General features: G+C 44.4%; 1 protein-coding gene across 1 annotated transcript in view; it reads right to left on the reverse strand.

The window, feature by feature from the left end:
• The window catches only part of LOC108312545 (sorting nexin-8-like), a 111,217-nt gene that overhangs the window by 67,198 nt on the left and 22,534 nt on the right, over positions 1-21,485 (reverse strand). The window contains 1 exon segment of the mRNA XM_037742760.1: positions 21,004-21,072. Coding sequence (XP_037598688.1) covers positions 21,004-21,072 — 69 coding nt within the window.

Consider the following 21,485-nt stretch of genomic DNA (forward strand, 5'->3'; position numbering starts at 1 on the left):
GACCAGGATGGTCTCGATCTCTTGACCTCGTGATCCACCCGCCTCAGCCTCCCACAGTGCTGGGATTACAGGCTTGAGCAACCGCGACCGGCCCTGTCTGTATCTTTAATTGGGGCATTGAATCTGTTTAAATTTAGGATTAATATTTGTGAGTTCAATATTGTAATTTAATGCTAGCTGGCTATTTTGCCCATTAGTTTATGTAAATTCTTCATTATGGAGATACTCTTTACGTTTTGGTAAATTTTTGGGATGACTGAAGCTGGTTGTTCCTTTCTGTTTGTAGTGCTTCTTTCAGAAGGTCTTGTAAAGCAGGCCTGGTGGTGATGAAATCTGAGTGCTTGTTTGTTAGTGAAAAAATTTATTTTTCCTTCATTTATGAAGCTTAGTTTGGCTGGATATGATATTCTGGGTTGAAAATTCTTTTCTTTGACAATATTGAATATTGACCCCCACTCTCTTCTAGATTGTAGGGTTTCTACTGAGAGATCTGCTGTAAGTCTGACAGGCTTCCCTTTATGGGTAACCTGACCTTTCTCTCTAGCTGCCCTCAGAATTTTCTCCTCTATTTCAACCCTAGTGAATCCAGCGATTATGTGTCTGGGAGTTGCTCTACTTGAGGAATATCTTTGTGGTGTTCTCTGTATTAACTGGAGTTGAGTATTGTCCTGCCTTACTAGGTTAGGAAAGTTTTCCTGAATAATATCCTGAAGAATATTTTCCAACTTGGATTCATTCTCTTCATGACATTCAGGTACAACTATCAAACGTAAATTAGGTCTTTTCACATAGTCCCATATTTCTTGGAGACTTTGCTCATTCCTTTTTGCTCTTTCTTCTCAAATCTTGTTTCATTTCATTCAGTAGGTCTTCGACCTCTGATATCCTTTCTTCTGCTTGATCAATTCGACTGTTAAAACCTGTGCATACTTCGCAAAGTTCTCGTATTATATTCTTCAGTTCCATTAATTCACTTATTTTTGTTTCTAAATTGTCTATTCTCATTAGCATTTCGTCAAACCTTTTTTCAAAGTTCTTCGTTTCTTTACATTGGGTTAGAACATGTTCTTTTAGCTCACAAAAGTTCCTTATTATCCACCGTCTGAAGCCTAAATCTGTTAATGGAACACACTTGTTCTCCATCAGCCCTTGTTCCCTTGATGATGAGGAACTGTGATCCCCTGTAGAGGGAGAGGCATTCTGATTCTGGGTATTCTCAATCGTTCTACGCTGGTTTCTTCCCATCATTGTGAGTTTATCCACCTGTCGACTTTGTAATTGCCAACTTTCAAATTAGGTCTCTGAGTGGACGTCCAACTTGATTCCCAGTGCCGAAATCTGAGCTACCCACTGCACCGGCTAAAACAGCGGCATTAAGATTTGTGGTGCTTTTCTGCCCGGGAATCTCTGGTCTGGCTTCCCTCTTGAATCCCTTTTTCAATCAGGTAAATGGGCGACTCTGCCTTCCCGGGGCTCCAAACGTGGATCAAAAGGGGACCCAGTCCCGTTTACTCTGCACCGAGAACCACCGCTCCGAAATGATGGCAAAACCACCACGCTGGCCACAAGAGTTGCGCTGGCGACCCGTGGGGCTCCTCCGCTGGGAATCTCCTAGTCCGTGGGCAACAAAAATTCATCTGAAAGTGTGGCGTCCTCTCTTTCTGTGCGCTTTCTCTGGGAGCTACAATCCTGAGCTGCTAGTAATTGGCCATCTTGGATCTCTCTCGAAAATCAGTGTTTTTTGAAAAGCACATGGTTTCACTAGTGAATTATCTCAAATATTTAAGAAGTAAATAGTACCAATCCCACACACAGTCTTTCAAAAAAATAGAATATTTTCCATTAGTGTCACAAGGTCAGTTTTATTCTGATACCAAAGACCAATATTGCTCATGAACATAAAGCAAAAATCATAAAAAAATTAGAAAATTAAATGCAGCAACATAAAGAAAGGAGTATGTACCATGGCCAAGAGGGGCTTATCCTAGGAATGCAAGATCTGTTTAATGCCTGATAATCAATTAACATAACCATGTTAATTAATAAAGTATTTTTAAAAGGTTAAGATCCTCTAAATAGAGACAGAAAAAAAATACAACAAAATACACCATCCATTCATGATACAAACTCTCAACAAAGTATAAGTAGAAAGGGAATTCCTCAACCAGGAAAAAGTCATCTTATAAAAAATATACAGCAAACATCAAACTTTATGATGAAAAACTGAATGCTTTCCTTCTAAGACCAGGAACAAGGCAAAGACGTCTGTTCTCACCACTTCTATTCAACATTGCACTTAACATTCTAGCCAGCAAAATAATGTAAAAAAAAAACAAAACTCTAAGATAGAAAAAACAAAAACATGTCAGGTAGAATGAAAAAAGTAAAGCTGTCTTTTCTCACAAACAAACATATATAATCTTGTAGGTAGAAAATCCTAAAGAATCTATGAAAACTACTAGAATAAGCACATATTTAGCAAAGTCTCAGTATGCAAATACACAAAAATCTATCATTTCTCTATAATTATAAACTAAAATCAAACTTCGAAACACAACAATCTCAAAAAAATAGAATATGTAAAAATAACTTTAACAAAAGAAGTGTAAAACTAGTATAAGTTGAATATCCCTGATTTAAAAATCTGCAATCTGAAATCCTCCAGAATCTGAAACTTTTTGAGAACCAATATGAGGCATAAAGAAAATGCTCACCGGAACACTTCAAATTATGAATTTTCAGATTAAGGATGCTCAATCAGTAAGTATAATGCAAATATTCAAAAAAAAAAAAAAAAGCACAACCAAAATCTGAAACACTTCTTATCCTATGCATTTCAGGTAAGAAATACTCAACCTGTACACCAAAAACCAAAAACACTGCAAATGCAAATTAAAGAACACTTAAATGAAGACCTATGCCAGGTACATGGATTAGAAGACTCAATGTTGTTAGAATGTTTATTCTCCCCAAATGGATCTATTGATTCAATGCAATCCTTGTTAGCTTTATTGTAGAAATTGAGAATCTCATCTAAAAATGCATATCTATTCAAAAGACCTATAATAGCCAAAACAATTTTGAAAATGAAAAGCAAAGAGGAAGAAAAGACTTAGATACCTGAGTTCAATGTTTACCATACAGCTACAGCAAATTCAAGCAAATTAATTGACAATACCCTTTCACAATATGCCACTCTACCTAAAGTTGTTTAATGCATGCATTTCTAAAGTAAAACTTTCCCAAACACTTTCCTTTACAGTCTCCATCCTCTTTGTAAATGAAAACTCCATTCTCTCAATGGCTCAGGCCAAAATCTCTCATGTCATGTATGACTTACCTCTCTTACCCCTAAGTCTGATTGGCTCTAAATCTAGAATCCAACCACTCAATACCTTCATTGCTGCTGACCAGGTTCTAGGCACATTCTCACTTAACTGCACTATTTCAGTAGTCTTCTGAATCCTAAATGATTGTCCTGCTACCCCCGGTCCTACCTTCATTCTGTTCTCTACACAGCAACAGAATGATCCTGTGGAAACATCACTCAGATCATGTCACTCTTTAGCTCAGTCTTACAATTACTTCCCACATCCCTCAGGGAAATAGCCAGTTTCCTAAATGTCCTTCAAGGCTGCTGTACACGATGTGGCCCTTCCTGACCTTCACTTATCCACTGTCCCTCTTGCTCACTTCACTCCAGCCACCTTAATCAGACGCACCAACAACACTGCCTCAGAGTATCTGCATTTGGGTTCTTTCACCTAGGAAACTCTTGCCCCAGATGTCCCAATGGCCCACTCCTTTACATTCTTCAGATCTCAAATGACTCAATTATCATTTACTCAGCAATGTCACCCTGGCCACCTTTTCTGAAATCACCAACTAGCCCCCTCAAAAAAAAAAAAAAAAAAGCAGTTTTGTTTGTTTTCTTCACAGATCTATTTCCAGCCTATAAGTGGGGCTGGAATAAATACTCAACAAATATCTGATGAATGAATGAACATGTATGCCTTTTAATAACTCTTAATTTAAAAATCAATTGGCTAATTTTTATATAAATAAGTGATATGATTTGGCTCTGTGTCCCCACTGAAATCTCATGTTGAATTGTGACCCCAAGTGTTAGAGGTGGGAGCTGGTGAGAGGTGATTGGATTTGGGGGTGGTATTCAGCACCATCCCCATAATGCTGTCTTGTGATAGAGTTCTCATGAGACCTGGTCGTTTAAAAGTGTGTAGCACTACCTCCTTCACTCTTTCTCCTGCGCCATGTGAAGACGTGTTTGCTTCCCCTTCACTTTCCACCATGATTGTAAGCTTCCTGAAGCCAACCAGCCATGCTTCTCATGTAACCTACGGAACTGTGATCAAATAAACCTCTTTTCTTCATAAACCTAGTCTCAGGCAGTTCTTTACAGCAGTGTGAGAACAGAGTAATACAATAAGTATACAGTTCAATGCAAAACTTGATTAAAATCATGTAAGCCAAAAGAATCAGAAATACACCATGAGCAAATGATAACAAAAACATAACATCTGTTGCTGAAAAAGAGTTGCATTACATTTTTTTCTGGCCTAATAAATTAATGTGTTTTGAGTGTTTTAAGACATAAGTCTTAAATGTAAATTGAAATAACCAAAATTGTTGTATATTGTCAACATTCACTTATTAGTTTATTCACAAAAACACATTTTTACAAAATCTAAAGAACTACAGATCTATCAAATTTTAGCATTATTATTTTTAATGGTTGCCAAATTGTTACCATTATTTATCAAATTCTGGTAGAGAAATAAGAGAAACATTTTTCAAATCATTAAATTTGAACTTCAGAAAATAATGTACTTCCAAAATAATTAATATTGGTCAGGTGTGGTGGCTGATGCCTATAATCCCAATACTCAGGGAGGCCAAGGCAGAAGGATCACTTGGGCACAGGAGTTCAAGACCAATCTGGGCAACACAGCAAGAAATGAAAATAAAAGAAAGTACACCTGTGGTTCCAGCTACTCAGGAGGCTGAGGTGGGAGAATCACTTGAGTCTGGGGAAGGGGTCGAGACTATAGTGAGCTATGATTATGCCACTTCACTTCAGCCTGGGTGACAGAGTGAGATCCTGTCTCAAAAATAATAATAACAGCTAATACTCCTGGGCAAAAAAAATAGTTCTAATAAAAGTTAACAAGTCAGTCCTTGATAAGTAAATCAGAGAAATGTAGTTTGAGAAAAAACACTAAAAGTGCATTTACATTGCTACACAAACTGTTATTTACAATATCTCTTACAACAGAGAGAGAGGAAGAAATTCATATTACCATGGAAGGAAAAAACTATAGGCAACTCTTCTTTCGGTAAGTTAAAAGAAAAATAAAAGCCCTGTTTTTGATTTCCAGAAGGGTCATTTTTTAAAATCTAAAACATATCATACAGGAAAAGAATATATTCAAGAATATAATTTTGAAAAAAATATTTCTTTATCCTCTCTCTCCAAAGTTTGACCTTCTCTGTTGTTCAACAAATCTTCATCCAAATAACTGAAAGCTTTGAACCTGTCTGCAAATACGTAAGACACTGTCCCTCTGTTCTGTAGGATGCCTATACATTTCAGTGCCTTCCCTGTTTGCAGGAACAGAGCAAGCAAACTCAGTAGAAAACCAAAACAAAAACCAATAGGTCCATTTAGGAGAAGTAAGACTAAAATGTCTGTGACTTACAATGCTGAGGGCTTTTAATACTTATGAATAGTAAGATCTTAATTCCTCTAAAACATTATGCTGATAACTGATGGATGAAACTAGGTCAATAATCACCAATATCAACTCACAGAAGATTCATCATATTAACTTCAAGTCTATATTTAACCCCCAAAAATCTCTCCCCCAACATACAAAGATTTATGAAGTATTAAAATTGGATTTTACAAATCATGTATGAAGTCACTTTTATTACTTTTCAATGCTTCTGTACAGTGTTTCAAAATTCCAATGTTAGAAATTTAAATGATTTAAATATTACAATGTAATTTAATTATATCAGATAAAAAGACTGCCAAAAATCTATTTCCTAATCTAACTGCATTAAAAAATAAAATATAAAACACTGACATGAACTATCTTCTTGAGATTACTGTCTGGAAAAGCAAGTACTACCTCTCAAAAGCATGTTCCTTGGGAACAGAACTAAATGACTACACCAGCATGACAATTGTTAGTTTACTAGATACACTATAGCTATGTATTCTTTTAATAATTAAGGTAATTGTAATGTTAAGGTAGTTCAAAAGATATAAACCAAATTTATATTTAAAGGGTATAATTTATATTATATATAAAATAGAATACAGCCTGTTATTAAACCTATATGCCTGAAGAAAAGTAATGAATTAGACTTAAGTCAACACAAAAGGTCTCAATTTTCCAACTTTTTTACATTAAAACACAGACATTAATATTAACTGTTCTCAAGATAATTTTCAAATGAAGATTCTTTATATGATATATATTCTTTGTATGACATATAATGCCCTACATTATATGTCATCAGGGAAATGAAAATTCAAACAACGAGATACCACTATATGCCTATTTAAATGGCCAAAATCCAGGACACTGACAACACCAAATGCTAGCAAAAATGTGGAACAACAGGATCTCATTAACTGTTTGTGCGAATGTATAACGGTACTTTGGAAGACAGTTTGGCAGCTCTGGCAAAGGTAACAGTGTGGGTCAAGGTCTGGAAATGAATGCCAGAAAACAAAGGACAGGAAAACTGGAAGTTAACTCAATTACACTGAGGGACATGATGCCAAAGAGAAGCTTCTAGAGATAAAGGTGTAGCTAGAGCAGAGCCAGGACAAATCACCAAGTACCTGATAAGTCAAGAGTTGCTCTGTCCTAAAGGCAACGAGAGCTGCTAAAGGGCTTTGCTTAGGCATGACAATGACATGATCATAATCATATTTTTAAAAAGCAAACCCAAGTCTATTAAGTGAAATATGAAAAAATGAGTAAGCCAAAATCCCCATCCTTACTGCCATACACTATTGGCAGAAGTGTATATTGATAATCACATTGGAAAATTGTTCAGCAGCAATCTGCTGAAAAATTTGAACACATGCGTATTTTATGACCCAGGAATTGCACCCTTAAAAACGCATACTTACGTCCATCAAAAGCCATATATATTATTACAGTATTCAAAGAAGCACTATTTATGATAGCCAAAATGTGAAAATTACCAAATATTCATCAACATTAGAACAGATAAATCACTTAGTATATTCACACAATGAAATATCACACAATAATAAGAACAAACTATTTACACCTGTATGGAACAATATGAGTGAAGCACACAAACATAATGTTGAACAAAATAAACCAGAAACAGAGTAAATACTGCATGATTCTATTTATTAAAAGTTGAAAAAAGGTCACTATCTGTAAGAAGTCAGAAAATTGTTAACTTAAGAGGTAGTAACTGGAAAGGGACACGAGAGGGGTTTTTGGTATTATCTCTATTTTTCAGTCAAGGAAGCCAAGATCCACAGGTAAAATTATTTACAACTATTAAGTTGTGGAAATGGCATTCAAACCTATGTCTGTTTTTTAAAAATACATAGCCATGGGCTAAAAATGACCTAGAGAAGCTGTGTCTTTCAACCAATGTTTATTGTCCTTTGCCTTTATGCACACTGACTCCACTGCTAATAGTGCCTTTTTTTCGCTGATAACATCCCTGTAAACACCTGCTTATCGCTTCTACTATGAAACCCATTCCCAGTCTCTCCCCATATACTTAACAGACTCAGTAACCAGGTGTTTTGTCTCTCTCAATGCTTTAAAAATATATATATACACACACACATCTAATAAGCACTTGATAAATTTAAATATATATATTTAAATATACATATAAATATACTATTATCAAGTGCTTCTTAGATACCAGGCATTTAATCAGCAGTTTCCCAGTAAGGTTAAAGGGGCTCCAAGAGATACATAAGCCAAGGTCACATGTCTAAAAAGTATTAAAAGTAGAATCAAAATCAAAACTTTCTGAATCCAAATTCAAAGCTCTTTCTGCTATATTATGTTTCCATCTTTTACCTTATCTAATTGCTAATAATCTATTTATCTGCTTTGACCTCAAGATTCTTATTTCTTTGGAAGGCAAGAGTCCCTACTCATCTTTACAACATCTGCCGTAAGCCAAGTGCCCAGCACACAACAGGTACTCGACAAGGAATTTTTGTTTTAAAGAACTAAGTACAATAGTCCCCCCTCCCCCCACCCCCACCACCCTTATGCACAGTTTCACTTTCTGCAGTTTCAGTTAATCACAAAGTCAACCACAGTACCAAATATTAAATGGAAAATTCTCCAGAAGTAAACAATTCATAATTTTAAATTGTGCGCTGCTCTGAGTAGCATGATAAAATCTCACATGGTACTGCTCAGTCCCAACCAAGACATGAATTTTCCCTTTGTCCAGCGTCTCCATGCTGTAGACACCCCCCAACCCTCATTCACTTTGTAGCCATCTTGCTTATCAGATAAACTGTCATGGTGTCCCAGTGTCTGTGATAAGTCAAGCTTATTTTAATTAATAGTAACCCCAAAATGCATCAGTTGTGATGCTGGCAATTCAGATATGTCATAGAGAAGCCATAAAGTAGTTCCTTTAAATTAAAGGGTGCAAGTTCTTGATTTAATAAGGAAAGAAATAAACAAAGGTATGCTGAGCTTGCTAAGATCTGCAGTAAGAATAAATCTAGCCAAGAAATTCTGAAAGAAAAAGAAATTCACACTAGCTTTGCTGTTGCAAATGTTATTGGCAAGAAAACTAAAAAGACACTGTTTCGGAAATTCACCAAGTTTATACGGCTATGCTTGCTCAACAGAATAGCCATTAGTGACAAGTAGCTGTTGGAGACTTGAAAAGTTGCTACTCCAAAGTGAGATGTGCTGTGAGTGTAAAATACAACTGGATTTCAAAGACAACAGAACAAATGTAAGAATGTAAAATATTTCATTAAATAATTCTATAATAATCAGAAGCAAAAATTCTAATATTCTGGAATAAATGTAGTTAAGTCAGTTTTATTGTTAAATTAATTTCACTTGCTTTTTTAAAGTGGCTGCTAGAATATTTTAACTTGCTTCTGTCATCTTCACTACATGTTTTGTTTCTGTTGAACAGCACTGTTGTAGGGGTCTTTTTTCTCCTTATTCAAGGAAATAATCTATATTGTCCCTAATTTAGACTATTAAAATTCACAGTAGAAACAGTCCATATAACTGCCATCATTTGTCCAGGGTTCCACATGAAGAAGTGAATTTATTACTCTTTCTTCTTTTGCAAGAGTGTTGTAAGACTGTGTTACTATTCAAAGAACATATTCCAACCTTTCCTTAAAACTGACCTTGATGTCATCATTGTTTAAGTGACTACTGTGGGTCTGAATGTTTGTGTCTTCTCAAAATTCTTATGTTCAAATTTGTATTATAATTATTTCCATTTGCCTTCGTAGCCTGTGAAAGAGACAGTCTTCCCTTCATTCAAACTGCTTGCTTCCCGTCTCTTTATAGGAAATGTTTCTCTTGTCTTGTTAAAACTCATACCCTCTTCCTAAATCTCCTCCAAAAATTTGTTTTTTAATCAAGGAAGAAAGCTTCACAGAAAATGTTACTCCCTACTCTCATTGTGGTTTCTGTTCCCTGTGTGTTTAGATCTACCAATAAATGTTGTTGAAGGAAATGCAGAACTGCATAAAGCTGCATAAACCCACATATGTTCTTTGCTGTTAAGAGAAAAAAAAAATTGAAAGTGCCAAAAATGTTTGTTTTATGCAGAGGAAAAAATTAAGCAGGAGAAACTGTCCAATGTAAGCTACACAAAAATTACCTGTTTTACACAATGGAAAGCCAAGAAAAGTTAGGACAGAAACTAAAATGTACACTCTTCTCTGTTACAGACTAAATTGTTTTCCTCCAAAACTCATATGTTGAAACCCTAACCCCCAGTACCTCAGAATGTGACTGTATGTGGAGACAGGGCCTTTAAGAAGATGATTAAGGTAAAATGAGGCCCATAGGGTGAGTCCTTAATCCAGTATGACTAGTATTCTAATAGCAGCCATAACAAACTAATACTCTCCTTTCTGAAAACCTTACACTTATTTCTAAAATTGTTTAAAGGGCAGAATGAATCTTTTAATGACTGAACAAATATTGTGTCAAAAATAATAAGCATGCTAAAACAAAACTATCAATCTGATATATAAAACAAGCAAATGTAGCGCTACAGTGTTCCTAATGGTTAAATTTGAGTTCAAGCCACTAGGAGAAACAATCATGATAAATGGATACTCCCTTAGTAAGAATTAATACAGGGCCAATACTGATATTTTATCACATACTTTCAAAATATATACACTTGAGGTAATGCGAAGATGGCCGATTAGGAGCAGCTCAGGATTGCACCTCCCAGTGAAAGCGCAGAGGGTGAGTGGACGCCGCATTTCCAGACGGATTTTTATTGCCCACAGACCAGGAGATTCCCAGGCGGAGGAGCCCCGCAGGTCACCAGCATGGCTGCTTTCCCAACGCCCCAGGGCAGCGGTTCTCGAGGTCCGGGCACTGTTTTAGCTGGCGACTGGAGCTCCGGGAAGGGCAGAGTCACCCATTCATCTGATTAAAAAGGGGACTGAAACAGGTAGCCAGGCCAGGAGATTCCCAGGCCAAAAAAAAGCTGCGAATCTCAGCACCGCTGTTTCAGCCAGCACAGTGGGTTGCCACACGGGAAATCACACAGATCCTGGCTCCCTTTCAACAGGCGACTGGACGTAAGCCTTCACCTTTATAAGGCAAACAAATCTTTATGCTCAGCCCTTGCTCAATTAAACACATGCCCTTGCAATAAGGATGAATCTTTCTCTGTTACACAAATGCAGAGTGTCTGTAGTTTTCTCTTCTTCAGCACTACCTTTCCAAGCTTCCTTCTGATCAATTTGTTTTAGTTTTCATTTTCTCACCAGTCTCTCTTCTGACTTCTTGGAGTAACGAAAAGTCACAGGAACCCCTGGAGTCACTGTTTCTATCACTTACCCCATGTAAATTAGGAAAATATAAGGTATGCCTCAGTTACATTTTAGTATCATAAAACTTCTTAGAGAACCTCAGGGTGTTTAAACGGGCTTAACAGAATACCTGGTAACAAGGCTGTCTTGGCAGTGTGTCCCCAGCATGCAGCCCTGAAAAACACCAAGTCTAAGAACACCTGGTAACAATAAGAACTTAATAAATATTTTTGCTACTATCGTATGAACAAGCAAGCACCCTCCTCACCATGTAATGCTGCCATAACAGTTAACCGTCAACTGCTGGGTCACAGGCAGGAGCAGGAGTGTGTCTCTGGCCAACAGCCCGGGGCTGGTGAGCAGGCCTCCACGGCCTCTTCCACAGCCTTCCTCCCAGTTTGGTATCAGTTACACAAACTCGCCTAGGAATGCAGACTTGCACAAATCCTTAGATTATTTTCTTTCTACCTGGAGGCAAAGGTAACAGGCTGATGAGGTCTCCAATGGCCAGACTCTCAGGCCCAGGATTGGCCAACTGCCCTCCCAATGGATTCCAACTGCTGAAGGCTGAGCCAACAGATTCCAACTGCTGAAGGCTGAGTGCAAGCTGTTCCCTCAGGCGCCACTGACATCACAGTCTGACCCGGGAATCTTCACCACACTGCACCTCACACACCTCTCCCCAGCCAAAGGCTTTCATCTCTGTCAGATCAACACTTCCCACCCCAAATGAGAATCTGACACATTATAATCACCTTCACTCCCGCTCCGGGGAGCCCACAAACCACAGAAGGAAGACTCAGGTTTTTCAGGGCTGTATGCTGGGGACACACTGCCAAGACAGACTGCAGCCCTTCCAAGATGCTCACTGTAAGGCTGGTTGCCTCGCCAGGAGTTCAGACACGCCCATCTCCCTCATTGAAAATTACGTTATCAGAATATGCCCATCGTCTAGCTCCGCCTTGGAAATCCCCTCTGCACTCGGCACCTAGCCCGCCCTTGGAAATCCCCAACCCCACCCTTGGAAATCCCCTCTGCACTCAGCACTTAGCCCGCTCACTGGAAATCCCACCTACCTACCAATAGCAGCTCACCCCATCCACATCCTGTTTCTCCAAATCCAATCAAATGCCTTCACTCCCTATAAAACCCCACTCCTGAGAGGATTCAGGCATGACTTCCCTAGCCCCTCTCCCTAGGACCACAGAACCTCGCCCGGGAGCTGAATAAATTGGCATCTAATTTTCTTGTGCTGGCCTCAGTTTCCTCGTTTTTAACTCGGCAATAAACCTACAGAGAATAAAGCTTACACTCACCACCCAGGAAAGGGAGAGTGGCCAGCCAGTGCAGGGCTCTGAAGGACGACTGTCCAGGAAAATGGAGTGAATGAGTTCTCTATAAAGTCAGGTTTGCAGCTCAGAGTCCAAATGAACCCAGTGAGAAAGTGAGTTGCCTTTCAAAGATGCTTGCTTCTTTCTCTTCAAGAAACCAAACTGTGTGTGTGTGTGTCTACACATGCATATACACACAGGTGCATGTCAGTGTTCTGATGTATCCTTCCATGTACAGGGCAGCAAATACTTCTTCCAGGCTCACTGCTGCACGGCCAAGCCTCTTCCTCTCTCCCTTTCACCCAGCAGCATCCCGTCATCTTGATCCAGCATTAACTTCCTCACTTGATATTTCTCTCTGCGTCTCACTGATCTCCCCCACCAGCAGATTTACAACTGCAGCTTTCCTCAGCTGCCTTTCACTCCCACAGTATGTGCTCTATAATGGCCTTGAGACTGCTTTATCAAGGACACAAAGTAATTGCCCTCAGCAGGACCTGAAGAACCTGCTAAACTCCTTTTAACTACTCTCACATGATTGTATCAAGTAAAGTCAAACAGTGGTATTTTCAAAAATTGCTCCCGCTCTCTTCCCTCCATTCCTGCCTCACAAATAAGCACTGAATTCTTTAGACATATCTAATATTGGAAACAAGATTAGCTAAGTCCAGTGCTCAAAGGTTTAAATATGTTATATGGTTTGGCTGTGTCCCTACCCAAATCTCAACTTGAATTATATCTCCCAGAATTCCCAGGTGTTGTGGTAGGAACCCAGTGGGAGGTAACTGAATCACGGGAGCCAGTCTTTCCTTTGCTATTTGCATGATAAAGTCTCAAGACATCTGATGCGTTTATCAGTGTTTCCGCTTTTGCTTTTCCCTCATTTTTTCTTTTGCCACCACCATGCAAGAAGTGCCTTTTGTCTCCCACCATGATTCTGAGGCCTCCCCAGCCACATGGAACTGAAAGTCCAGTTAAACCTCTTTTTCTTCCCAGTCTCAGGTATGTCTTTATCAGCAGGGTGAAAATGGAATAATACAATATGATTGCAGTATTTTTTCTCTACCTATGATGACAATTACATTGTTTTATAAACAGTTTTATAATATACACAATTTGCTAACATCTATTGAGTGCCTGCTGTGTACTATGCAGTGTTTTATGTGGCTTAGTGGCATTGTAATAGGTAATACTTATAGCAGCCCTGTGAGGTAGAGAGATGAAAGAATTGGTAGACTCCCAGACTTTTAAGATCCAATTGCCCTGTACTTTAAATTCCTTTCACAAGGGTAATTATTTTCAAGATTTCCTTGTCTGAAGTTTTCATGCTAGGAACTTGCTAACAGATAACTACTTAGTGTCTCTCAAAATTGACATAGATTAGTCAGGGAGGCTCTCTTCTGCCTTCCGAGGTTTTCATTAATTTGCTCTTAGGTACATCAAAGAATCATTAGGGTCCCTCATTCCTATCTAATTAATTAATTATAGTCTATAATTATATAGCCTCCTTTCTCAGCCCCTAAAAATAAAGGGTCCCATAATGGAAGAGCGTCATCTACCACTACAGCATTTCGGCCCACTCTGTCCTGTTGGCAATCATTATTGTTCTCTACCAGATGACAGAATGCCAAGGAGGGGGAAATCCTTTCAGTGACCAGTATGTTTTAAAACAGACACTAAGGTCAGGATACACTGAGCAAAACAGGTTAATAAGACAAGTTTGTCCTTGGGTCAGACCCACGTGACTCTGTGCTGCATGATGAGACGATGCCCCAGTGTCTCTCCCAGGACCCATATTATTCTTCTATGAACAGTTATTCTAATCCAAGTATTGCTTCTTCTCCCATAAATAATAACTTGCAAAACTTTTTAATATAATGCCCAGTTTGTAGGCAATGAACCCACTGTGGTGGCCAACCTCATGGACACCTCTCCTCTCCCCTTTACATGCCTTATGAAGAAGTGGCCCTCAAAACTTTTCTGTATAAGTTCCATCTTTACTTATGAGAAAACATAAAACAATAGAAAGATCACTGTATGAGGAATCAGAAAATCTTTTTCCGATTTAAGTCCCTATCCTTAAATTTCCATGTGACCGTTAGCAAGTGGCCTGAGTTCTCTGCAAATTACCTGACCTCAGCTCTCCTCTCTATAAAATAAGGAGCACTACTAGTCCAGCTTAAGAGCTTCCAATCGGGACAGTGCAGGCCTATGTCAGTGTTAAAGTAAATCTTAATGCTATTCCCAGCCCTTTCTACTGCTTGTCTCTCAAAATAGTGTTCTTTTCCACTGAATACAATGCCAATGTGTTTGTTTTTCACAAGACCCTTTTGACTGCAAGAAACAAAAGCCCAATTCATACTGACAAGCAAAAACAAAAAGGCAATTTACTGACCCATGAAGGACTCACCTGGACCTGTGGCAAACTGTGTATGAGAAGGAAATACATGATTGTCGTATGAGGCCACTGAGAATTTCACAGCACGCGTTACTGCATTAGAACCTCACCTGTCCTGATATGCTGACTTCTTTCCATGACTGAAAACACAACCTCCCCTGCTTACCAACCACAGTGAAACATGAGAACCACTTCTCTGGGTGTCCTCCTTCCAGTCCTGAGGAAGGGCTCTGATGAGCCTTGCCGTGGTATTCCCCTGGATGAGCAGATACAACCATGTACCAGGCCCACGCCATGTGCCTTCCAAAGCGGCAGGAGATCTGAGGCCATACCCGGAACTGGCAGGGAAAGCTGAATGGAGTGTGAATAAGCAGTAATTACTACTGTTTAGAGAATTCTCTCTCTCACAACTTAACCTCTGAGCAATCAATCATCTGCTAGCCTATCAGCATCACTGGAGTAGTCATTACACATTTTCATTTCCTTAAAAGTGCACAGGGAAAATCCTCCATATACACAAAGACAAATTTCTGTAAGAAAGTCTACCACAATGTTTGGCTTAAACAAGCTATATTTATTATATACAACCATAAGTATAACAAAAATAATGCACTGTTTAGGTTTGATCTCCTCCATTCAGAATCAACTTTCTTTTCCAGCCAGTGAAGCGACTTACCAAATTCCATTTGAAAATCATACTGTCATCAGTAATAACTTCAAACAACTTCACTGGCTGCCAGTATTGGACACTATCTTTCTTTGATTCCCTTACACACTTCACACATCCTCATCTTCCTCATGCTGAAACACATATGTTACCTACATGCAAAAGACCAACTCAAATTTCACTTAGGGTTTTAAAAAAATCACTGTATAGTGAGCAATAATTATTAACAACAAATATCTACAGAAGCCCATCCACGCTAATTGCCTATCATAAATGTTATCTAGACCAAATGAGATTTATATTGCTCAGAGAATAAGAGAAACCAAACCCAGAAGCCCCCTGCACCCCCAGCCTCCCACCCAACTGTCGCTTCAGGGAAAGGCAGGGCAGAGGCTCCACAGGTGACCTGGTCCTGCTGATGCAGAAGGGCAAGGACTCCTCTCCCAGGCTCCTGGGAGGAGAGGACTGACACAGAGGTACCCTCTCTAACGAGGTGAGGCGCAGGGTCACACTGTCATGCAGAGTGTGGTGGTGGCTGCCCCACAGGCCTCAGAGGGTGGTGGCACCTGCACAGGATCAGGGAGCAGCCCAGAAGACCTCACTGGGATCTGCACCAGCAGTGGAGACCATGGCTGTCTCCATCAACACAGACATGGGCTAGAGAGGAGGGGTCTGGGGAGGAGCCTGCGGGTGCTGGCCTGCTTCCAGAAGGCACCCAGGGGAATGGGCAGAGGTGGCTATAAGGGCTCAGGGGAGGACCAGCCATGTGAACTCTCATAGTGAGTACGGCGACAGCCTTGGCACAAGGACTGGTCAGTGCTGGTGGCATCCGACCCTGCTCTAGACCCAATGGACCCAACTCTCCATGTGCCCAATTTCCTGAAACTCCAGGGGACGGACAGGAAGGGGAATAAGCTGCCCGCACACCCCACCATGGGAAAGGAGGGGAAGAGTCCCCAGTGTACATCCCACTAGCAGGGTGAGGGCCGAGGCTCCAAGCTGCCTGGCAAGGTGCAAGCAAGGTGCCCAAACAGTGCCAGCATCTGGTCAATGAGTGCTGAGGTCCCTGACAGCCTTGATCGCCTCAACACACGAAACACCAGAACTCATGACACTAGGTGTGCTCACGGCCAGGCCCGTGACAAGACATTCAGAGTGCAGAGGACAAACATAGGCTGGAGAAATCACTGAGCGTGAAAAACACCGGGGACAGCAGAAGGGGTCAGAGAGCCTCCCCGCAAATCTTTCGTCGTTAATGCTTCACTCGGAGCCAAGGGTGTTGTAATGAGATGGCTATTAATGCACTAAGGTTTACGACAGCTCCCACATACAGCCAGACCTAACCTTTCCCATGAGGACTGAAAGTCTAGGCCCTGAGCAGAAGGCCCTGCACACCGGGGGCCACTGGACACAGAAAGGACAGACAGCAGGGGCCGGGCATCAGAAGACCACAGCAGGGGGTAGTACAAGTGTCTTGAGGGTGGCTTCACACATGGAGACTTGGGCCCAGAGGGGCTGGAGCAGGCTTGAATGCCACCAGCACTGATCAGAGTTCAGGGTTCATTCTTGTCAAGTGTGGTGGTAAGGGCTCACAGGCGACGACACAGCATAGCCCTGGGGCCCTTTGGCGTGGCCTCCGTGCGAGCAAGGTGTAGCCAGTGCATTCGGGCCCCTGGGCCTGGGGCCTCCTGCGCTGGGACCTTTCATTCTCGCCACACGCCATCCCCAATGCATGAGCCTCTGTGCCCGCGACCCCTCTAAACCACTGAACCATGTGCCAAGCAACATTCTAGATGGTTTGGTGACCTCCTCCCATCCTCCTTGAACAGCCATGCAGCACAGCTCTCTGAGACCCTCCATTACAATCCTTTCTCCATAAATTCAGCACCTCCTAACCTCCATGTTATTTATCTTTGCTCGTTAAATGTCTCCCCTACTCAGAAGCTCAGCTCCAGGGCCCAGAGGCTCTGTCAGACATCCCCTGGCACAGGGCCTGGCCTGCTGTGTGTGCTTAGCAGCCTGGCTGGAAGGTGGCTGTCATCACGCCTGTGAGCCTGGCTCACCCCTGGCGGACCCAAGTCTTCTTACAGCTGGTCACTGGCTGAATGAGAAATGGACACAGCAGCCTAGGACAGGGCAACAGGCCACACCAAGGCCTTCATCTGTATCTCCATCTCACCAGTCTCTACCATCAAGGCCCAACCTGGACAGAGTGAGCCCTGAGACCAAGGAGTTCATAGAGCTCGGCTGTGGCAGCAGAAACTGCAGGCCCAGACCCTCCAAGAGGTGGCCTGGTGGCGTCACACGCCAGCTCACTGACCTGAGCATGTCCCTTGACCTCCTCCTGGGCCTCAGTTTCCTCATGAGCAAAATTCAAGTCACAACAGCACCCATACCACATAAGTCACGGTGACAGTGAGGCTGAGCGATCAGATACAGGGCCGGGCAGAGCTGAACAGCAAGTCACCCTGTGGTGGCATGTGCCAACAAGGCCAGAAGACCCTGGCACATATCCCACCACATCCAGGCAGGGCTGCGCTGTGCCCATGTTCTCCATGCAAATCCCGAGGGAACATGGGCCCTTCGACCCTGGGCTGGGAAGAGTGTGCTGGGAGCCCCTGGCCCAGGGAGTGTGGACATGGCCTCCACCCAGGCCTGGCAATGCCCACCTGCTTCCTCCCCCTGCACAGGTGAGAGCTGCTTGGGGCTAGACAAAGGCACAGAGCATCACGGTGGCCCATGGGCCAGGGAAAAGGCAGAAGCCAAGGCTGACACCACCTATCCTGGGAGGACACTGGAGCCGGGAGAGGGATGCAGGCTGGAAGCCGTAGGAAGGAGGAACCCCTCTTCCAGTTCTGTAGCCAGCTGGGTACCCCTGCGCCTCAGGCCCTGCCCATCAGGCCCCAACAGAGCCTTCCCAGTGGTGGGAACCAGAGCACTGGCACCAACTCTGAGTACCCGGAGACCAGGTCTTGGTACACACACATCCTTGGCAGATGCCCCTCACAGGGGCAGGACCTTGAGTGGCCCTTTGACAGGCATCCTGAAGGCATCCCTAACCATCAAAGGAGCACTGTCCCTCTGTCACCCGCCTGCAGGCTGGGGTCACCTGGGACGCCCTGACAGCTGAGAATGCTGCAGGTGCTACTGTGATAATTAACTCGGATCCACGTGCAGAGGAAGCAGCCCATGGATGCCCTCCTCGATGGACACCTGCCAGCGAGGAACTGGGGAGGCCATGGCCCAGACCTCCACCCTCCGGGCTCTGCCAAGGCCCACCAGGGAGAAGACCCCGCCTGGTGACATGAGCCCCATGCCCACGGCTCCTCACCTCCATCTTGGTGCTGTGGCTGTGCACCTTCTGCACCTCGTCCTCGGCCTCCCACATGTGCCAGATCAGCTGGGGCGAGTACTCGGCTGGGGTCAGCTCGCTGTCACAGGAGCCCAGGATGGCCCGCATGCCGTCCCGCTCCTGTGGACACAGAGGGCAGCTGGTCAGAACCTGGGCCGGGGGAGGAAGTAATGCTGGAGATGGCTCAGGGAATGCCTGACGAGAACAGGGTTACGTCAGGGGCTCCTCATAAGGACCCAGGCCAGCACCCCTGAGAGCCCACCAAGGTGAAGAGGGCCCCAGAGCTCGGCGCCCCCAGACCCAGTAAATGCCAGCAGCCCTGGCTTTGCCTCGGCACCTGCTTTGACCATGTCAGGACTTTGTGCAGCAGGCGTGAGCTCCACCTCATACCAGCAGTGTGGCTACAGGGTGGGCTGGGAGCAGAGGCCTCTGCCTCTGTGAACACAGCACACACAGGGCGAGGCTACACAGTGGGCAGAGCCCAGGTTCCCCACCCCAGCCTGTACCACTGGGTCTGCGTGACTCCTCTGAGTCCCAGTCACGCTGGGCCCAGGGAAATGACAGCAGGCAGGCCCGAAGCTGCGTGAGTCCCTCTTCCTAGGACTTCTGTCTGGCTTCTGAGCAGATTGCTCAGGACACAGACAGGAGCCCAGGACCTGAAGAAGGAAGAGACACGGTGTGCCCCAGGAAGCTGCTGCGTCCCAATGGGACTGGGAAGCTGCCGCTCTGTCCACCCGCTCAGGGCTCTTGGGAAGATCCGGTCCTCGCTTTGCAGCTCTGGGCTTGGGAGCTCCTCATTTTCCCACAGAGCTCCCAGGATATCCCAGGACAGGCCCCCACGCAGCAGCCAAGCTCAGCTCCCTGGGATGACACTGACCACAGTGTCAGGGCTGATTCCTAGAGCCGAGCAGAAACTCCTGTTCACCTGCGTCCTGTATGACATGCTGAGGAGGCTGACGGTGAAAGTCATGCAGTCAGGGGCCCTGAGAGACACGTGCTGCCTCCTAAGTCGGGGGCCCCGGGAGATGTGCACTGCCTCTTGAGACGGGGGCCCCAGGAGACACACACTGCCTCCTGAGTTGGGGGCCCTGGGAGACGCGCACTCCCTGGTGAGTCAGGGGCCCCGAGAGACGTGCACTGCCTCGAGTCGGGGCCTGGGAGACGTGCACTGCCTCCTGAGTCGGGGGCCCCAGAAGACACACACTGTCTGCTGAGTTGGGGCCCCGGGAGACGCGCACTGCCTCCTGAGTCGGGGGCCCTGGGAGACACGCGCTGCCTGCTGAGTTGGGGGCCCAGGGAGATGCAAGCTGCCTGCTGAGTCAGGGGCCCCAAGGGACACGCACTATCTCCTGAGTCAGGGCCCCAGGAGACTCCCACTGACTGCTGAGTTGGGGCCCCGGGAGATGTGCACTGTCTGCTGAGTCGGGGCCCCCGAGAGACACGCACCGTCTCCTGAGTCAGGGCCCGGGAGATGCGTGCTACTTCCAGAGCCAGCGTGGAAGTGCATTCCTTCCCAGGCATTCGAGCCACTGGTAACCGTCTGCGGGTGAAAGGCCTTGGCCAAGCCAGCGGGGAAGGCCGTGGAGGCTGCAGGTACCTGTGGGTCAGGAACTGAGCTGCTCAGACAGCCCCCACAGAGAACATGCCGCTGTGAGGAAGTGTGATCTTCCCTGTGGCTACCTACTGCCTATACCAGGTGTGGGCCTAAAGCATGGCCCCCAGACCCTTCTGGCCTCAGACGCTGAGTCTGAATGGAGCAGATTCCAAGCACAGGCTGGGGACCTTCTCCTGCCTGCCCGCCCCTGTGGGATGAGGAAGCCAGTCCTTCAGAAGGACTCCGGCTCGTGGTTCTGCACGGCAGCGCTCATCATCTGCCTCTACATCAGGCTGTATTTGTGCAAGGCTTGCTGGTACTTGTGCAGCACACCCTTCTCGTGCCACTCACACAGGTCTTGCAGGGTCAGGGGAGGCATTCGGCCTTGGCCCCCGAAGCCCGCACCAGGGCCCTGCGGAGCCAGCTGAGGGCAGCACACCCGAGAGACGGAAGGTCCCATCTCCCGCTGCAGTCCTGACCTCAGCTCCTCTCATCCCCCAGGAGTTAAACCCTTGAAAGATCCTAAGATCATTCCCGAAAGCTCTGCCCCCAACCGAGGAGCAGCCAAGACTCACCTTATACGACTGCAGCAGATCCAAGAAGAGGTTCAGCTTCTCCACCACGTCATTCTCCTCCTGCTTACCCTAGAAGATGAGGGGGAGAGGGAGCTTACCCACGAGGACACACACAGGACCGGGAACTCTGCCTGGGAACTCAGACCCAAGCCTGGCCTGGGCCAGTTCCTTCCTACCAGAGTCAGAGGGGCTCCCCAGGACCACCAGCCAGGTCTGCAGGGGGCTCCCTTCCCCACCGGCCCACCCAAGACCAGGCGGAGACACCTCTGAGCCCAGCAGTCTTGATGGGCACAAGGCCTGCGATCCAGCAGGACAGCTGCCCGGCCTCCTGCTGATCAGCCCGTCCAGCCTTCCTGTGGGCTTCAAAGAGCCGGTGTCTCCACCAACACACATGCTGGGAGAGCCAGGCACCCCGGACCCCCCAATCCCCGGCGGCTCCATCAAGCACCACAGAAAACCTGAGCTCCCCCATCTGACACTGT

This window comes from Cebus imitator, unplaced genomic scaffold (assembly GCF_001604975.1).
Source record: "Cebus imitator isolate Cc_AM_T3 unplaced genomic scaffold, Cebus_imitator-1.0 Scaffold126, whole genome shotgun sequence".
NCBI lineage: Eukaryota > Metazoa > Chordata > Mammalia > Primates > Cebidae > Cebus > Cebus imitator.